Source organism: Harmonia axyridis, chromosome 1 (genome assembly GCF_914767665.1).
Source record: "Harmonia axyridis chromosome 1, icHarAxyr1.1, whole genome shotgun sequence".
NCBI lineage: Eukaryota > Metazoa > Arthropoda > Insecta > Coleoptera > Coccinellidae > Harmonia > Harmonia axyridis.
The window spans coordinates 49,676,980-49,695,710 of record NC_059501.1 but is presented as its reverse complement, the minus strand read 5'-3'; the positions used below and the strand labels follow the sequence as shown (position 1 = coordinate 49,695,710).

At 37.6% G+C, this 18,731-nt stretch overlaps 1 protein-coding gene across 8 annotated transcripts in view; it reads right to left on the bottom strand.

Moving 5' to 3' along the window:
* Positions 1-18,731, bottom strand: part of LOC123673441 (inactive dipeptidyl peptidase 10) — a 536,532-nt gene that overhangs the window by 238,437 nt on the left and 279,364 nt on the right. For all 8 annotated transcript variants that reach the window (XM_045607927.1, XM_045607937.1, XM_045607946.1 and 5 more), the window contains one exon: positions 17,712-17,939. In XM_045607927.1, coding sequence (XP_045463883.1) covers positions 17,712-17,939 — 228 coding nt within the window. The remainder of the gene's footprint in view (positions 1-17,711; positions 17,940-18,731) is intronic.

Below are 18,731 nucleotides of genomic sequence, written 5' to 3'. Positions count from 1 at the left end.
CCTCAAGAAAACTGCTAGAAAAGCCTTCAATAAGGCTAAGCGAGAAGGCAGCTGGAATGCCCACAGACTAGCCCTGACCAACTTCAACAAAGAGGTCAGGAAAGCCAAAAGGCATTCCTGGAGAAGATTCTGTGAGGTAATAGATAAAACAGCCCCAGCAGCTAGACTTCAAAAGGTACTATCTGAGGATCACTCTAACCGAATGGCCAAATAAAGAAGCCATGTGGGGAATTTACGAATGATCCTCAAGAGAGCCTAAGAGCTCTATTAGAGACTCACTTTCCTGGCTCCGGGCAGATTACCAGTGAAGATGGGGCCTCCGCTGGGGAAGTCTACAACCCCACTAGGTGGGATTCTCAGAAAGCTGGTAGACTATTCACACCAGAAAGAATTGAATGGGCGATAAAGAGCTTTCAGCCTTCAAATCAGCAGGCATGGATGGTATTTTTTCAGTCATGCTTCAGAAAGGTGTTGAAGTGCTTATAGCCCCGATAACTGAGCTCTTTACGGCCAGCTTCACAAGGGGCTATATCCCGAAATCATGGAGGGAGGCGAGGGTATTCATATTCGTATTCATACCCAAAGAGGGTCGAAAAGGCTCCTCGGAGCCTAAATCCTATCGACCCATATGCCTCACCTCATTTCTCCTGAAGACCATGGAGAAAATAATTGACAATAATATAAGAGGAAGTTTAAAACTCCAGAGCAAACAGTTTGCTTATAGGGCGGGTAGATCTACTGTTGACTCCCTCCATCATCTTCTTAGAGAGGTGGAAGGCACCCTCAACGCAAAGGAGATTCTGCTTGCAATCTTCGGTGATATCGGAGGGGCCTTTGACAATACCATACATATGCAATGCAGCCAAAAGGAAAGAGATAGAACCCTCCATTGTTAAGTGGATATCAGCTATGTTGAAAGGACGAACCGTTACAGCCTATCTAGGAGAAACCGAAGTGACTGTGCTGACGTGCAGGGGATGCCCTCAGGGAGGGGTTCTATCACCCCTGCGGTGGAGCTTGGTCATGGATGGCCTCTTGGAGGGGCTTACAACAGGCGGATTTAACGTCCAGGCTTACGCCGACGACATAGTGGTGACGGTTAGAGGCAAGCATGGGGGCCTAATAAGTAGCCGAATGCAACTTGCTCTCAGAACTATTGAAAATTGGTGCGGGGAAGATGGGTTTACTGTCAACCCCTCGAAAACATCAATAATCCCGTTCACTAGAAGAAGGAATCTCGACCTCAGAGCTTTGTTCTTAAATGGTCAGACTCCACACTTCTCTAGTGAGTGTAAATATCTAGGTGTTATCCTGGACAGTAAACTGAACTGGGGGAAACATATAGATAAGACTCTTTCCAGAGCCACGGTGGCTATGTAGGCATGCAAAAGACTCTTTGGAAAGACATGGGAGTGAAACCGAAAATGGTACTGTGGTTATACATAGCGGTGGTACGCCCTTTTGTCACCTATACATCTCTAGCATGGTGGACAAAAACCGAAGAGGTCACCACACGCATCATGTTGCAGAAACTGCAAAGGCTGGCGTGTATTGGTGTCACAGGAGCTATGCGCACAGCTCCCACGGCAGCGCTGGAGGTCATACTAGACTTGCCTCCCTTACACCTACATGTGGGGAAAAGTAGCCTGCTCGAAGCAATAAGAATTTCCCATAATGGAAAGCTCCTTCCTGGAAACTGGGTTGGACATATGAGGATACCTAAACAACTAGATTCAAACCTCCTCGCAAAACCATCAGATATTATGCGAACCACCTACGATTTTGAAACGCCCTTTGAAACGGTTATAAATGACCGTCATAGTGCAATAAGTCTCATAAATCGTCTGGACAAAAAGTCATCCATATGGTTTACAGATGGATCAAAAACAGAGAAGGGCACCGGCATTGGGATATATGGACCTTGACTGAGGATCTCTAAAGCCCTGGGAAGTGAGCCCTCGATTCTACAGACCGAGATAATGGCTGTTTATGTATGCGCCCAGGAGTGTCTCAAAATGAACCTCGAAGGGGCGCATATCTACATCACCACAGACAACCAAACCACGCTGAGATCCCTGGAATCGTGTTGTCAGGGGTCTCTGCTGACTTGGGAGTGCCGTAACACCATAAAGCAACTGGCCAGAGGAAATAAGGTGACTCTACTATGGGTACCAGGGCACTGTGGGGTTGAAGGAAATGAGAGAGCGGATGAGCTTGCAAAAAGTGCATCAAGGTTAAGACCTGCTGGACCTGAGCCTTTCTATGGGGTAGGAAAAGACCAATACAAAGCTGCGGTCCAGCTATGGGAGTTGAACAGTAGGACAATCCACTGGACTAACACTCCTAGACTTGCTCAGGCAAAGAAATTCGTGAAGATATCACCTACTTACACCAGAAAGCTACTGAAGCTGTCGCGAGCAGAGCTTCGGGTGATGGTGGGACTGCTGACGGGGCACTGTCGGTACAATTATCATCTGTACCGTATGGGTAAGTCAGCAGACGAGATTTGCAGGCTCTGTGGATCGGAAGTAGAAACGGCTGAACACTTGATATGCAAGTGTCCAGAGCTGGCTGGCCTAAGAACCATTCACAAGGGCAAGCCGGTCCTGGATACCAGAGAGGTAATGGCCAAGGCCCCTAGGGAGGTTGTCAATTTTATTAACGTCGTTGAGGACCTCTCTGGGTTTCCATGAATGAGTAGAGTAGTGAACAAAAGATCTGCATGGTCGCAGTTCCCGGAAGGCTTACCGAAGCAAAACGACCCCAGTTCAGATAATAATAAATAATAAATGTATTTGTTGTATTATAATATAATTATTTACTTATCAGGGTTTCAACCATTCAGGTAGAAATAAGAAAAAAAATTATCAGTTAATCGATTGTTCAATATGAAAATAAAGACAATTGGCAACTACAACACAAAATCTAATTCGGTCTTTGAACCCTTTGAAAACATTGTAATCACAGCACCCTCGTCAACATCAATGTCCCTATGAATGCTCAGGAGGACTAAACTGAATCCGATGTAAATCTCGGAAAAACCAGATAGAGAAAATCCCAGAAATATTTGCACGAACAACAAAGGGTAAAAACATCATCAAACATTCAAATGAGCCGACAGTTGAGTACCATGCTCGAATCTGAGAATTATGGAAAAACAATAATTATGAATTATATATCTCTTTATATATTTATATTGAATGCAATTAGGAAACGAATAGGTCTTCTTCTTCTTCTTCTCCATATTTTAAGCCTGTGGCTTGTATTTTCCAATTATTATGCCTCCTGTGAGATCGAAGTCAATGAGTCTATCCAGCGTTTTGGTGGTCTCCCCAACGGTCTGCGTGGTCCCGGTGTTCCGTCTCTCACAATCTTCGCAATTCTTCCATCGCCCATTCTTTCCACGTGGGCATTCCATAATCTTCGCCTATTGCGACCCCATCGCACTACATCCGGAACTTCACATTCGCTGCGAATATCTTCATTTCTTCTTTTGTCTCGTAATGTGAGGCCTAGGACGTTTCTGAGCACTTTCATCTAGGCAGTTCGCAGTGCGTTCTTCATTACTTAAGTATCAGCTCTCGTTTCGATACCGTATGTCATAATTGGTCTCACAATAGTTTTATATATTCTGATCTTGGTTTGATTGCGCATGTGTTTGTTGTTCCACACAATGTCTCTAAGAGTACCCGATATTCTTGCCGCCTTATTTGCTTGGTCTTTAATTTCCCCAGTTCTGTCCTGATTAGACGAGATCTGCACGCCCAAATATGCAACCCTCATAACCTGTTCTATTGGTCGGTCCTCAACTACAAGTTTACATCTAATTGGTTCCTTTGAAACAACGAGTGACTTAGTTTTTGTTGTAGATTTTTTCATGTTCAATTTTTTTGCCCTTATGTAGAATCTAAACAAGAACCTCTGTAGATCGTCTTCGCTCTCAGCCACAATTACTGCATCGTCGGCGTAGCAGATTATCTTTATTTCACCGGTTGTTAGCTTATATCCTCTTGCTGCATTCTTCAAATCTTCTAGGTATTATTATTGAAAAAAAAGGTTTATTTTACAAAGTACATAATTGTATCAAAGCGAAGAAATCTTTCATTCCTGTTCATTTCCAACTTTTTCAATAAGTGGTTCATCAGCAATATCCTCAGGATGATCTCCTTTCAACTCTTTCAAGATGAACACATTATGTAGATTACATCCTGATATCACGAGGAGACAAATTAGATCTAGTCTGATCGTCTCCAATAATTTTAATCGACGAAATTGTTTTTTTCTTTTCACAAAACACATTAAAAAATTCTTCGATATCAGCTCCGTTAGCTCCGTCATCGTTCGGCAAAACAAGCAACGCCCCTCTTGCTCCGTGGTCACATGATGTATCAACCGTTCGCACCGCACGCTCCGCACCGGTGTGGATTTGCCGAATGCAGTAACTGTAGGACTCGTTTCACACTTATTCGGTTCGGTGCGTATTGGATTCGTTTTCGGTAGCCGCCGGAAAAGAGTGATACGGTGATACGGTGTGTGTTCGGTACCTAATAGATAACTGATAGAACCGAAAGCCCCCTCGACACGAATCGGTTTCGTTCGGTTTCCATTGGCAATGTCTGATTCACTTGACATTGATATTCAGCGGCTGATTACATCAGTCCAATCACGTGTAATGCAGTGGGACAACACAAGTGAAAAGTATTAAGATAAATTTGAATACAGTCCTTTAACTTCAAATGTAATTCATCAAATGATGCCGTAGACATCCTGAAGTAATTTGAAAATTTGTCTTCGTGCTCCCTTAATTTCGGAAAAAGGGTATAAAATGCACCAAATTCCACCCGTTTGGTGAGGATAGGGTGTACCCAGTGAAGTCTATTATTCCTCTTTCATTTTTTGATTCTTCTATAGAGAAATAACATGGCAGCAATTTGTCTTTTCTCCATAGTGAGCATTGTGGGAAAAATGAGTGAATCGATGATTCGGTCTTGAAATCAAACCTTATACTAACCGAGTGTGTGTGAAGAGTTTTCATTCGTTTTAGGCGCTACCGAAAACGAATCGAATACGCCCTAACCGAATCGAACCGTATAAGTGTGAAACGATTCCATTATAACCATAAACAAAGATTTCTCTATGATCATAACTGTCAGTCAGACGCATGTCATGCTTTTCGAAATTTTCTTCTGTAATATTCAAAAAATAAAACGAAATCTAATTAAACGATTACAGAAATATTTCATGAATCGTCTCATGATAATTTCAGACTTTTAAGGCACTCATTCAAAATGTACAACGTAAGTAGAGAATATATTGTATTTCTGCTCAGATTATAAAGAATAACCTGAAATTCAATTTTCAGATTTCAAATAGGCCTAGGTTTTTCAGGAATATATAACTCAAATTGTTGAAATATAAATCGTACATTGTATTCTTTATTAATGAATAAAAAATAACCGATATTAATCAAATTCTCAGGACTCATTTCTCCATAAATGGATAATCAAAATGTGAGCGTTATTATCAGTCTTTCAAGAAGCATATTCATGCTTATAGGTTTGTGAAAAAGTTTTTAGAGAATATTGAATAATAATATAATCTCAACATTAACATCTCTGAATTTTAACTTTGAAATAAAATTTGTCATTTTATGTCTTGCCGATGAAAATATTGATATTCTCGTAAGTCAATTCAAAATGAATAATAGATATATTTTGAAAGTTCGTTCACGCGGCTCAAATTCAGGCGTTTTCTTAACTAATTCGGTCTTGATTTTCTCAGAAACGGTAAACGCTCTCTAGATCTCTCTAGAACAATATTGGAAGGTCTTTATCCCTTGTAAGTTCGATAGGTAATAATTTCACTTTAGACTTTAAGTTGCAAATTGATTGTTTTATTGGCGTAGAAAGAACGATTTTCAATACCAATTTTGATTAATTTATTGTCGCTTCAGTTGATCTAAATTCGAAAATCTAATACAACATGGTCACAGCCAATTTTTTTTTTCCAATGATACCAATAAGAAATATATTACATCATAGTTACTCAAAATTCTATGTGACGTTGTGAATCTGTTTCAAGTGCCAGAATTGTGAACTAAAAATCGTTGCTCCTCCCCGAGGGGCGTGGCTTGTAGCTACCAGGCCCGTCTTTTAGGAAATATATTCTTGAAAACCTGAATTATTTGTCGCGAACAAAAAAAAATATTTTGTCGTTTAAAAAAAGCCATACGAACGATTTTTATGTTACTTTTTCGAATGAAAAAATTTATTCCTCGTGAAAGATTTTAGATCCAATGGTCAACTTATTACTTCGGACCGAAGGTTTCGTAAGTTTGAGAAAAAGGAAATATTTGTTATTGAAGGAAAGCGATTTGGATTTAATGATGTCAGGTAAATTATCTTGTTTTTACCATATTTCATATAATACAGAATTAAGGTAGTTTCGAACCTCTCTTAGATTAGGTATTGTACTTTGAAAGTTAACAAGAAGTGATTTCGTATAAATTTTTTTGATTCATATCAAGATTTTATTGACCCACTACATAAACATCAGTTGTAAATAAGGGTTATTCGGTACTCTTTTGTGTACGTATTATTTCAATGCTGGGCAATTCGACAGTTTCTAGGTCGGTTCAGCATTGCATAGGTACCTGAAATGATTCAATTTCGAAGTAAGGATTTAAAATGGTCTATTTTTGTACTAGTACATATATTTCTACTTACTCAATGATTTTATGAGTAATGAAGGATATTAACAATACCTGACATTAAAATAACGCATTTTCAAACTGAAATTCCTAGAATGGTATTCTCAATTTCGGGGTGAGGTTTTACTTGAAGTTTTCATATATATTTGTCCTGTGTAGTAACGTTCAAATCTTCGAACATCATTGGAGGTTTGAAAACAAATTTTGCGTTGAAATTAATAGTTCGCCAGTGATTCCTGATGGGTGGATTGAGTAGCTCATCAGGGTACTGCCGGTCCCAAGCCCGGATAAAGGGTTCACAAGTAAGGTTAGCAGCCTGCTTGTGGTAAAAAAATCATTATCGCTTCTAGAATCAACAATATTGCCTCGGATGATATGATTGATCAATCGGATAACGACCCGGCGCGAAAAAGGAAAATACAATTAAGGACTATTCTACGGATAGGATGTTGGAATATAACATCTTTAAACAACAAGGACCAAGAAATCCTGATGGAGATCAAAAGACACAAAATTGACATATGTGCTCTCTCAGAAACAAAAAAGAAAGGAAAAGGAAACACTGAATACGAAGACTTCATTTTTATCTCTAGCGGGAAAGAGAAACACGAGAGAGCCAAGTCGGGCGTTGGTTTGATGGTACATGAAAAGCTCAAAGCAAACATAGAAAATGTTATATATTTCAATGACAGAATATTGCAAACATCATTTAAACTCCAAGACACGGTAACTACCCATATTATAAGCGTGTATGCACCGGATATAACCAAGCCCTCAGATGAGAAAGAAGCCTTCTACGAAGACCTGCAAAAGGTTCTCGGCCGAATACCAAGAATAGATGAAGTCATCTTGCTGGGAGATTTCAATGCTAGAGTTGGTAATGGTGCGATAGGAATATTGAAAAACCGATTCAATGAGGAGACCATCAATGTAAACGGCGAACGACTAATTCAAACATGCGCACAAAATGAATTGAGAGTAAACAACACATTTTTTCCGCACAAATCACAGCATAAATTCACATTTGAAAACTCAAGAGGTCAGAAATCAGTAATTGATTATGTAACTATCAGATGAGAACATCCATACATAAATTGGACTGTAAGGTACTGGGTTGTGAAGTTCGAAGAACCATGAAATTTTCCACACTATTTATTGAAGTAGGTTTATATATACAATTACACAATGTACACTTTACAAGATTCGCTTAACTAGTTATCGAAAACTATGAATCAGTTCCACGCACTTATCCAATAACAATTTACCGACTAGGGTATTAACTAAGATGACCGACTGAAGGGTCTTTTTTAACCACGTGGCGACAAGGCCAATATTTCACTAACTTGAAATGTGCAAGCTGAACACTGTGTCTCAAGGGGCGAGAGCAACGACGAACTATACTAAACTGTACTTGACTTGTACTTACTAGACTGTGTGTTGAATATACTGAACTGACTTGAACTCGAATTAATTGAAGTGACGGTTCGATTTCTTACCCCACCTCGACCTTTTTGTCGGACCATCGAAAAGGGTTAAGAACATAGAAGTGCTACAGATAAAACGGACATAGTTAAATTATCATTATAGCCAGCCGTCATTATAAGGACGACTGCGTGCAGCACACACATAAAGTGCGCGGAATTATCTATAACTAACTTCAGGGGTGAATCTTTGGACAATGGCGGCGCTCAGTTTTACGAACCTTGATCAAAACTTAACATACTTCCCGGGCTGAACCGTCCAGGTTGAGGATAAAAGTGAAAATGAATAAAAAAAAAATTGATGTAATGATAAAGAAAATAATTTCTTGGAACAAATAAAATAAACAAAAAATAAATAAAAAATAAAAGAAGAAAGAAAGAATAAGTCATATTGATAATCATACTTGATTGTCAATGTTTTCCGTGCAGAATGGAAGTGGACATATCTTAGTGATTGTTCTAGGAATGTTCCTCCTTCAGTTTTAACACGAACAATGCGATCGCGTGAATCTTTTCCGGGTACCACTTCAGTTACACGGGCTAGAAGCCATCTAAGCGGGGGGGTTAGATCTAGATTTGATTGAAGAAGAAAAGCGGGACCCTGCCACCATAAATCTGAGTCAAGTAATTGTGATGGCAATGACCCTCTCGAAATTATATCTGCAGGAATCAGGTGCGATCGAATATGTCGCCAAGTAGCATCTTTGGAATTGTCCTGAATTTGCACAATTCGATTTGACACAAATACAGACTAACGTGATGGATGTGATCGAATCCATGCTAATACTATTTCCGAATCAGACCATAGATTTATAGAATGTATATTTCGTAAGTGAATTGGTACTTAAGTTGATATTTTCGAAACAAGGGTAGACAGAGGTAGTGTACCCATTAGTTCGAGCTTGGGTATAGTCAAAATTTTCAAAGGTGCAACACGACTTTTAGCTGTAATTAGATGTGAATTAACTGAATTATTAGCAATCTTGATATTTTTGAACGTACGAAACCGAATTAAAATATACAACAAGTCGGGTTGTACTGTATAACCTTTGATAGAAAATCCAGATGAAGATTTCATTGAACCGTCGAAAACTACTCGAAGTTTAGTTGTGAGGCTTTGCTCACGCATTATACAAGGATGAGAGAAGGAAGATTTGTTCTGAAACAATTCATTTTTCAATACTAAAGGTGCATATTTTGCATGCCCTAGGGATATATAATATTTTATAAATTCCGAATACTGACGTTTCCGTTCCTGATTATTTTGTAGTATTTTTTCGAGATTCAAGAATCTTTTCTCCGCTTGCGAATATGAATCACCTAATTTAAATGGTTCATTTGGAGTTTTGAATGGTAGGTCAACTTGAAACCTACCCGATGGAAACCGAATGGTTTTGTTTTTGACTATCCTTTCAGCATTCTCTTCTGCTGAAGATAAAATGGGTTTAGATTGATTAGATATCTCTTCAATTTCCCAGAACTTAGTCAAAATATTATTAAGTGTATCTTCTTGATTTACAATTGACTTTGAAGATTCAGTTGAATTTTGGGAAGATTGTGCCAATGCTAAGTGAGTAGCGCGAGACATGTGAGCTGACTGTGGGACTTTTCCTGCAATTAGATATCCTAAGTGGGAATTTTGAAGAACAGGTCGACCAGGACCTAATTTGATAATGCCATCCATAATAATTTCAAAATAGATATCTGCACCTAAGAGAATATCAATATTGGAAGGAATATTGAATTTAATATCCGCTAATTTAATGCCAATAGGAATGGGGATAGAACACGAGTTGATATAAGACTGTGGTTGTTGGCACGTTATATTTTCAAGAATAGCACAGGAAACCTTAAACTTTCGATGAGGGTATACTAACGAATGAATTGTTAGATCTATCATTCTATTTGACATAGAACAACTTTGTGAGATGCCAGAAATTTGAATAGTTTGATTATAAGGTTCGAGATGAAGTCTGTTGACCAGATCTTCAGTTATGAAAGACGTTTGACTTGCGGAGTCAGTCAAACAACGAACAATAACTTGATTGTTGTATGAATCATACAATTTTACACAGGCAGTAGCTAAAGGAACTTGGTCATTAGAAGATAGAGACGAAAGACTAGACACGTTTTGACCTGAACTAATATTTTCATTACGAGTTATAATGGTTGGTTGAGCACTAGTGGACAAATGAGAAACTGCTTGAGATTCATTTTGAATTTGTGATAGATTATTTGATCTGGATACTTCGTTGTTGGATCTTGGATTAGGATTTTCATTAGAATAATGGCGAGTTGAAGTCCTATTGAAATGGAGCAAACTATGATGCTTTCTATGGCAATTGAAAAATGTGTGTTGACTAGAACACGATTGTACACTATGACCCAACGTAAGACAATTCAGACAAGCATTCTTTTCTTTCACTAGACTGTGACGATCGTTATGAGACAAATTCATGAATTTCCTACACGAATATATCTTATGTTCATTCGTATTACACAAAAGACATTTGAAAAATTTATTTTTGTTCGTTCTGTTCGACGTGTTAGCATAATAAGAATTAGAATTTTGACTTTGTGAGCTTTCGAACTGATTTATAGTTCTCGTTGCCATAGATATAACCTTAAAATACTCATTTTCTACAATATCTCTGTCCTCTTCATATGAGGCAGAGTCAAATAACTCCAACTGAGTTTGAACAAGTTCGTAGTCTTTGAAGATTTGCTCTATTTGACATTTTCGAGCACTACATTATTCTCTATCTTTATCATTATCTTGGCCGAACCAATTAGCCATTCAAGTTAGTTTACTCTTAAGTATGGTTCTTTGTTCAATCAAATTATCGATATTAGACATTTTGAACAAGAGAAATAATTAAGGAAATATATAAAATAAATAAAAATTATATATAAACTAAATAAATATTTTAAAATTGACTTATCACTTTCCAAAACTGCTTGCGCTGGAACCAAAATGGATTCAGGACAGAAACGATTCTTGATGTATGCAATCGATGGATGATTGCGATACGTTGTAGACAGCGACCTCTTTTTGCAAATGACTTCACCACACTTTGCGCATGCGTTGATAAATTAACCTCTAGTTAACCAATATGTCTGCTTCAGGCACGTGGGTTTCTGGATACTTCAATTGTGGAAGTTGATAAATTCTTCAGGGATATCTCCAATTTATATACGGCTCCAAAGATCAAATTTATTTCCCGCTCGAAGGATCAAACTTATGTAACTATTAGGTGAGAACATCCATACATAAATTGGACTGTAAGGTACTGGTTTATGCAGTTCGAAGGACCATGAAATTTTCCACACTATTTATTGAAGTAGGTTTATGTATACAATTACACAATGTAAACTTTACAAGATTCGCTTAACTAGTTATCGAAAACTATGAATCAGTTCCAGTTGTTATCCAATAACAATTTACCGACTAGGGTACTAACGAAGATGACCGACTGAAGGGTCTTTTCTAACCACGTGGCGACAAGGCCAATATTTAACTAACTTGAAATGTGCAAGCTGAACACTGTGTCTCAAGGGGCGAGAGCAACGACGAACTATATTATACTGTACTTGACTTGTACTTACTAGACTGTGTGTTGAATATTACTGAACTGACTTGAACTCGAATTAATTGAAGTGACGGTTCGATTTCTTACCCCACCTCGACCTTTTTGTCGAACCATCGAAAAGGGTTAAGAACATAGAAGTGCTACAGATAAAACGGACATAGTAAAATTATCATTATAGCCAGCCGTCATTATAGAGACGACTGCGTGCAGCACACACATAAAGTGCGCGGAATTATCTATAACTAACTTCAGGGGTGAATCTTTCTCAGTTCTACGAACCTTGATCAAAACTTAACAGATTATGTTATCACTAATAAAAATATTCATCCATCAAAAATACTAGATGTGAGAGACTTGAGCTCAGCTAATGCTATAACCGGCCACAACCTCGTCCTGGCGAAAATCAGAAACAAAGTGCAGAGGGGAAGTAAAACCAAACCAATCCAATTTAAAAAGTTCAATATCGAATCGTTGTCTGATGATTCAACAAGAGAGCTTTATCAAAGGAGATTGACACTACAAATAAATAAGAACAAAATTATGGAGGTGGATGACGTCGAAATTGCTTGGGAAAAACTGAAGACGAATCTGATCACAGCCGCTGAAGAAGCCCTGGGACGAAGAAAAACTATTCTTAACGGAAGAGGGCAATCAAAACCTTGGTTCACTCGGGATGTCAAGATACTTGCAGAGGAAAAACGAACAGCTTAACTTCGATACAGGAGCAGTAATCTAACATACGAAGGATATAAGATGATACGAAATAGAGTAAATGAGCAAATTCAAGCCATAAAGCGGAGATTCTGGGAAAAATTCTCTTCGGATATGGAGCATGATCTATATGGTGCTCAGAAAAACGTCTTGAACATGCTGAGAAATAGAAAAAAAACCAATTAACGAACAACTACAGATAACAAAAATCTCATCAGAAGCCTGGGAACAACACTTCCATCATTTGTATGGCGGATCAAGCGCAGCTGTAAATGAAAATTATGATGCAGACAAGAATGGAAACTATTCCATACCACAAGATAAAATACGGCAAACACTCGGAACACTAAAGAATAGAAAATCACCTGGGTTAGACGAGATAACTAATGAAATGCTCAAATACGGAGGGGACAACTGTATCCAAGAACTCTATATGTTGTTCAACAAAGTAATCACAACAAGAAGAATACCAGGACAGAGGAAACAAAGCATCACGATTCCCATATTCAAAAAAGGAGAAAAGGCCTGTCCTGAAAACTATCGTGGTATAAGCCTTCTTAGCTCAGTATCCAAGGTCTTTACAAAAATTATATCAGAGGAGATAGCATCAACAGGAAGATCGGAGGAACAGCAAGGCTTCAGAAAGAACAGATTGACAATCAATGCGATATTTACCATCAGGCAGATCACTGAAAAAGCCATAGAATTCAACAAAACGGCATTTATGTGTTTTATTGACCTTACCCAGGCGTTCGATAGAGTACGTCTAATCGACATAGTAAGGCTACTGAAACAACGAAAAGTAGACCGAAGCATAACGTATCAATACTGATACGTCAACATTCATCAAGACAGACTCAGGAATGACGAAGGAAATACCAATCCTAACAGGGATACGACAAGGAGATAGCCTGAGTCCAATATTATTTAACATTATTATGGACGAAATCATAGGACAGGTTAAGATCAAAGGCCGAGGATATAGAATGGGAAATGAAGAAATTAAAATTTTGTGTTATGCGGACGATGCCGTCATAATTTCAGAAGATGAAGATAACCTTCAGAGACTCCTCTACGCCTTCGAAAGAGTGGCTGATTCATTCAACATGATTATTTCCACTAAAAAAACCCAATGCCTTTCTATATCCACAAGAAGATGCAAGCTAGTGGTATATAATAAAAGCATAGAGCAGGTTATGTCATACACCTTGGTTCCAATATAACAAGTAGAAGAAATCTGAAATAGGAGGTGAACAGCCAAATTACAAAAGCCTCGTTGATATCGGGATACTTGCGCGACATAATATGGAGGAACAAATATATGAGCCTATCTAGCAAGGTCAGAATATACAAGACTTGTCTTAGGCCAATCATGACGTATGGTATTGAAACAAGAGCCGAAAATGCCGAAACCAAGAGACAACTAAGAACAACTGAGATGAAAGTGCTGAGACATATAGCAGGCTATTCATTACTCGACCATAAGAGAAATGCAGAGATCAGAGATATCTGCGGGATACAAGATGTAGTGAGATGGGCAAGGATAAGGCGCAGAAATTGGAGAGACCATGTGGATAGGATGCCTGATAAGCGACTGCCCAAAATAGCACAAACGAAAAGGCCTAACACCGCAAGTCTTCCAGGGAGACCACCAAAGCGCTGGTATGAAAGTTGGACCTCTGCATCCCAGGAATGAGGAATATTGTAGAAAACACAGGACTTTGTCCTAACGTATGAAGAAGAAGAAGAAGAAGAAATTAATAGTTCGTAAAATAGTGATATGGATCGTAGGAGAGGAAATAAAAGCAGGCTTCGACTTTCTGACATAAGAAAGAAAAACCGTAATTTAGTGAGATATAATCAGTAAGTAATATTTTCACTATTTATTTTCCCATTTCATTTGTACAATTTTTTCATAAACTTTTAAATACAGGTCCCGGCGTGCGTGTTTGCCTAATCTGAACAAGAGTATTTTAAATGGTTTAGCTGCAATCGCCACAGATACGGGTGGATTAGAGAATGAAATAACTAACAATGCTGTAACATTTACTTCTTCATCTAATGACTTGAGGTGAGTTTAGTTTCGTAAAATATTACAATTCATATAATATAGAGTGGGCCACTCGGCCACAGACCATGGTTCACGTTTGACGTTTTTAGAGAATGTATCATACGTTGAAAATTTCTTTCTGGAACTAACAACTGCTTTAGCAAACCACAATATTTTCATCCTTGCGGCTTAGCAATATCTTGCTTATCTTTTACATGTTATCAAATACTTGTCTACCAACTAACTCATAATTTACGCCGAATTTCAAAAAATATTTGATTGATACCATTAAAATGGATAACAAATGTGAAAATATTGATTGTTTTTTTGGTAAATGTGATAAATATAGCAAGAATATAAAGAGAGTGCAATGAGAGGTAAAAGAATTAAACGAAACAACGACAGGAACTTCGTATAATTTTATAATGATTACTCTAGTATTTGATGAAACAAATTTCACAGAAGTGGAAGAAAGATTTCAGAACAAATGAACCAGCACGGCTCAAAATAATCTACATCTTTAGCAGTTGTTCTTACTCAAAATATGAGATATTCAAAAAAATCGTACCATCCCATCCTGAAACATCTAACCTATCATCTACTGAGAACAAACCTATATTCATTCATTTAGTTTTCGTAACCTCAATCAAGTATTCTTTAATTTTTTTCGAAAGTTTTTTCGGCACAACTTGTGTACTCATGGACCGATCTAGAGTTTTTTTTGGTTTGGGTTCGATATGACGTTGGAGAATTTCTGAATGAAAATATACAGGTGCCCCAAAAAAGGATATCAAATATCGATATTTTTCTTTTCGGCTTAATATCTGAAAATGAATCGCAAAACAATTATATTCACTACATATTGCTTTCGCTATTTTAGCCCTGAAGCCTCATCATCAGGAAATACTGCTCCGACATACACTCCTTCAAAAGAACCACAGTAAGTTTTAGTTTTTGAATATTGTAAATGTTATACATGTGGAGTTATATTTCATGAGTATTAACAATTTCAATTATTTGACCATTTCACACCTTTTGGATATACTTATTCAGTTTGCCTGATATTTTTTTAAAATTTTTCTGCATATTCTCATAATTTTGTTTATATGTATTGAATTGAACTTTTTTTTGCAGTGAAATATCTTTGGATGAATCCCGAATTGTTTATATTCAGCAATTCATAGATTCTCTGAAAGAACTTTCCAGCCACTCCGATATTTTTGAATGCAATTTATCAAAATTGCATATTAGATAATATGCGTTTGGTGAAGGAAATAAAAATTGGGTTGCAGTCGAAATTAGTTTTCGTATGCGATATGTGTAAATTTTCTAAAACAATATCTACATGTCCTGAACATCAGACATTTTTTATATAAATTCATCCGCTGTCAGTAGTGTCATGAATTCTGGTGGTGGTTATACACAGCTGAAGAAAATCGTCGAAGGTATGAATATCCCTTGTTTTTCATTTTCACTGTATAAAAGGGTACACAATGAAGTATGTAATGCCTGGGAACCGATAGCGTTGAAATCTATGGAAGAAGCCGCCGCAGAAGAGGCGAAATTAGCGATCGAATGTGGGAGTATCGACATAAATGGTACACCTTCAATAACGGTCGTTTGTGATGGTAGTTGGGCTAAACGGTCATATCGAACGGGGGAAATTATAATTTACTCTCCGGAGTTGCTACAATTATTGGGATGAAAACTGGAAAAAATTTATACTTGGGTGTGAAAAATAAGTATTGCATAGTATGTCAAAGAGCGGAAACTAGAAATGAAACACCAACAGAGCATACATGCTACATAAATTGGAATTCATCTTCGACAGCCATGGAATCCAGCATAATTTCAGAAGGATTTTGAGCCAGTTTATACACAAGTAAAGGGTGTTTTTTTAGAGCTATAGAACTTTTAATTGCAATAGAACAACGATGGATTATTCGATTGACATGAATTTTATTTATCTGCAAGATAATTCTGCGGCATTATATTTTAAATATGACTTCTGGCATATGACTGCCACGGCTGGCTCGGATGTAGTCCTTTCTGGAAGTCCAATTTTCGATGACTTTTTTCAACATTTGTGGCCGTACATCGGCAATAACACGGCGAATGTTGTCTTCCAAATGGTCAAGGGTTTGTGGCTTATCCGCATAGACCAATGACTTTACATAGCCCAACAGAAAGTAGTCTAGCGGTGTTAATCACAAGATCTTGGAGGCCAATTCACAGGTCCAAAACGTGAAATTAGGCGGTCACCAAACGTGTCTTTCAATAAATAGATTGTGGCACGAGCTGTGTGACATGTTGCGCCGTCTCGTTGGAATCCCAGCTCCTGGACATCATGGTTGTTCAATTCAGGAATGAAGAAGTTAATAATCATAGCTCTATACCGATGACCATTGACTGTAACGTTCTGGCCATCATAGTTTTTGAAGAAGTACGGACCAATGATTCCTCTAGCCCATAAAGCGCACCAAACAGTCAGTTTTTCTGGATGTAACGGTGTTCCGACATACACTTGAGGATAAGGTTCACTCCAAATGCGGCAGTTTTGCTTGTTTACGTAGCCATTCAACCAGAAGTGCGCTTCATCGCTAAACAAAATTCGCTTATGAAAATCGGGATACGTATTCCGCACAGAACCATTATTTTCGAAATGAAATTGCACTATTTGCAAGCGTTGTTCAGGCGTGAGTCTATTCATGATAAATTGCCAAACCAAACTGAGAATAAATCACTTGACAGCTGTTAAATCGGTCGCCATCTTGAACAGTAATGCTAACTTAAAATTATATATCTCGAAAAAAAACACCCATTACCTATAGATGACTAGGTGACAGATGTTAAAAGTGGAGACAGGCAGAAATCTTATTTACAATTGGGAGAATTTATTTGTTAGCTGAAGATATTTCCAGGAGGTTATTTTTCCGCCTGTCTCTACTTCTAACATCTGTCATCTTACTAGATGACTAGATTACTATCTATATGTAGGTACTTCTGTGAATTATTTTATATTCAGTTTTGAGAATGGGATGGAACCCGAAGCATGCATGTCGACTAGATTTTATTTTGAATTGTGAATATGTATAGTTAATTGTCTCATTTATTTTCTTTCAATAATATCCACACTACTCATTGAAATCATAATATCAAAATAAACTTACATCGGTACAGTTATAATTGTTTTGAATATCACATCTGACCATTACAGAAATATTCTGATTCCTATTTAACCACACTAAATTAACACCATTCTCCGCATAGAAACTTGCATGGGTAATGTAGCTGCCATGATCAACACTAGAAGTTGGTTTTAATTCGATTGGAAATAAGTATTTCGGTGTTGTCAGATTAACTATCCAAGCTTTCACTTCTGGATTAGGAGTATCAGGCTGTAAGAAAAAAAATCAGAATGTAATACTTCCTGGAATTGATAAATTTCAAACAAAATGATGGTTAAGTTTCTCAAAACAAAGTTTACATTAATTTGTTGAGCTAACTATGTAAACGCAACGAATCAGAGGGGTGCCGGGGATATGTCTTAGTGCGTCATATTCACAGCCTGTATATCATACTTTAACAAGTAACCTTATAAATTAAGCATAGCAACACTGTAGCGGTCAGATTCAAAAATTGTCCAATGTTATTGTTTTCCTTTCACTCCTGGTATTCCACCATATTGCTATTCTACCGTGAGGATTTCGAAAACATAAAAAAGAGAAAATAAGGAGCAGCTAATCCAAAAAAAGTTTCAGGCGCAGGTGTGGTACTCTCGAATTTTATTGTGGACGAATAAGAAATATAGATGCCCATCAACATGCGGATCATCATGTACTGCATAACTTGTGACGTTTGTGCGTTACTGGAGTGGGATTATGTAAGGCCACAGCGAAACGGTACCTAACGAAAAACTTCCTCTTCAGAATCATGATATCCGACGATACGATGATCCGAAAATGCCACTCTTGATTAATTATCTCAAATAAATGATGGCTAAAAATAATCCAACCATTACTAGTATTATACGATACGATACGGATTATCGTATCGTCGGATATCATGACTATAAAAAGTTTTTCACTATCGCTACTAGCCGGGTGCTAAATAAATTTTATTATTATTATTATTTTATCGCTTACAGAATTCCTACCCTGCTTATGAAAATCATGAAGGAATACAGGAGA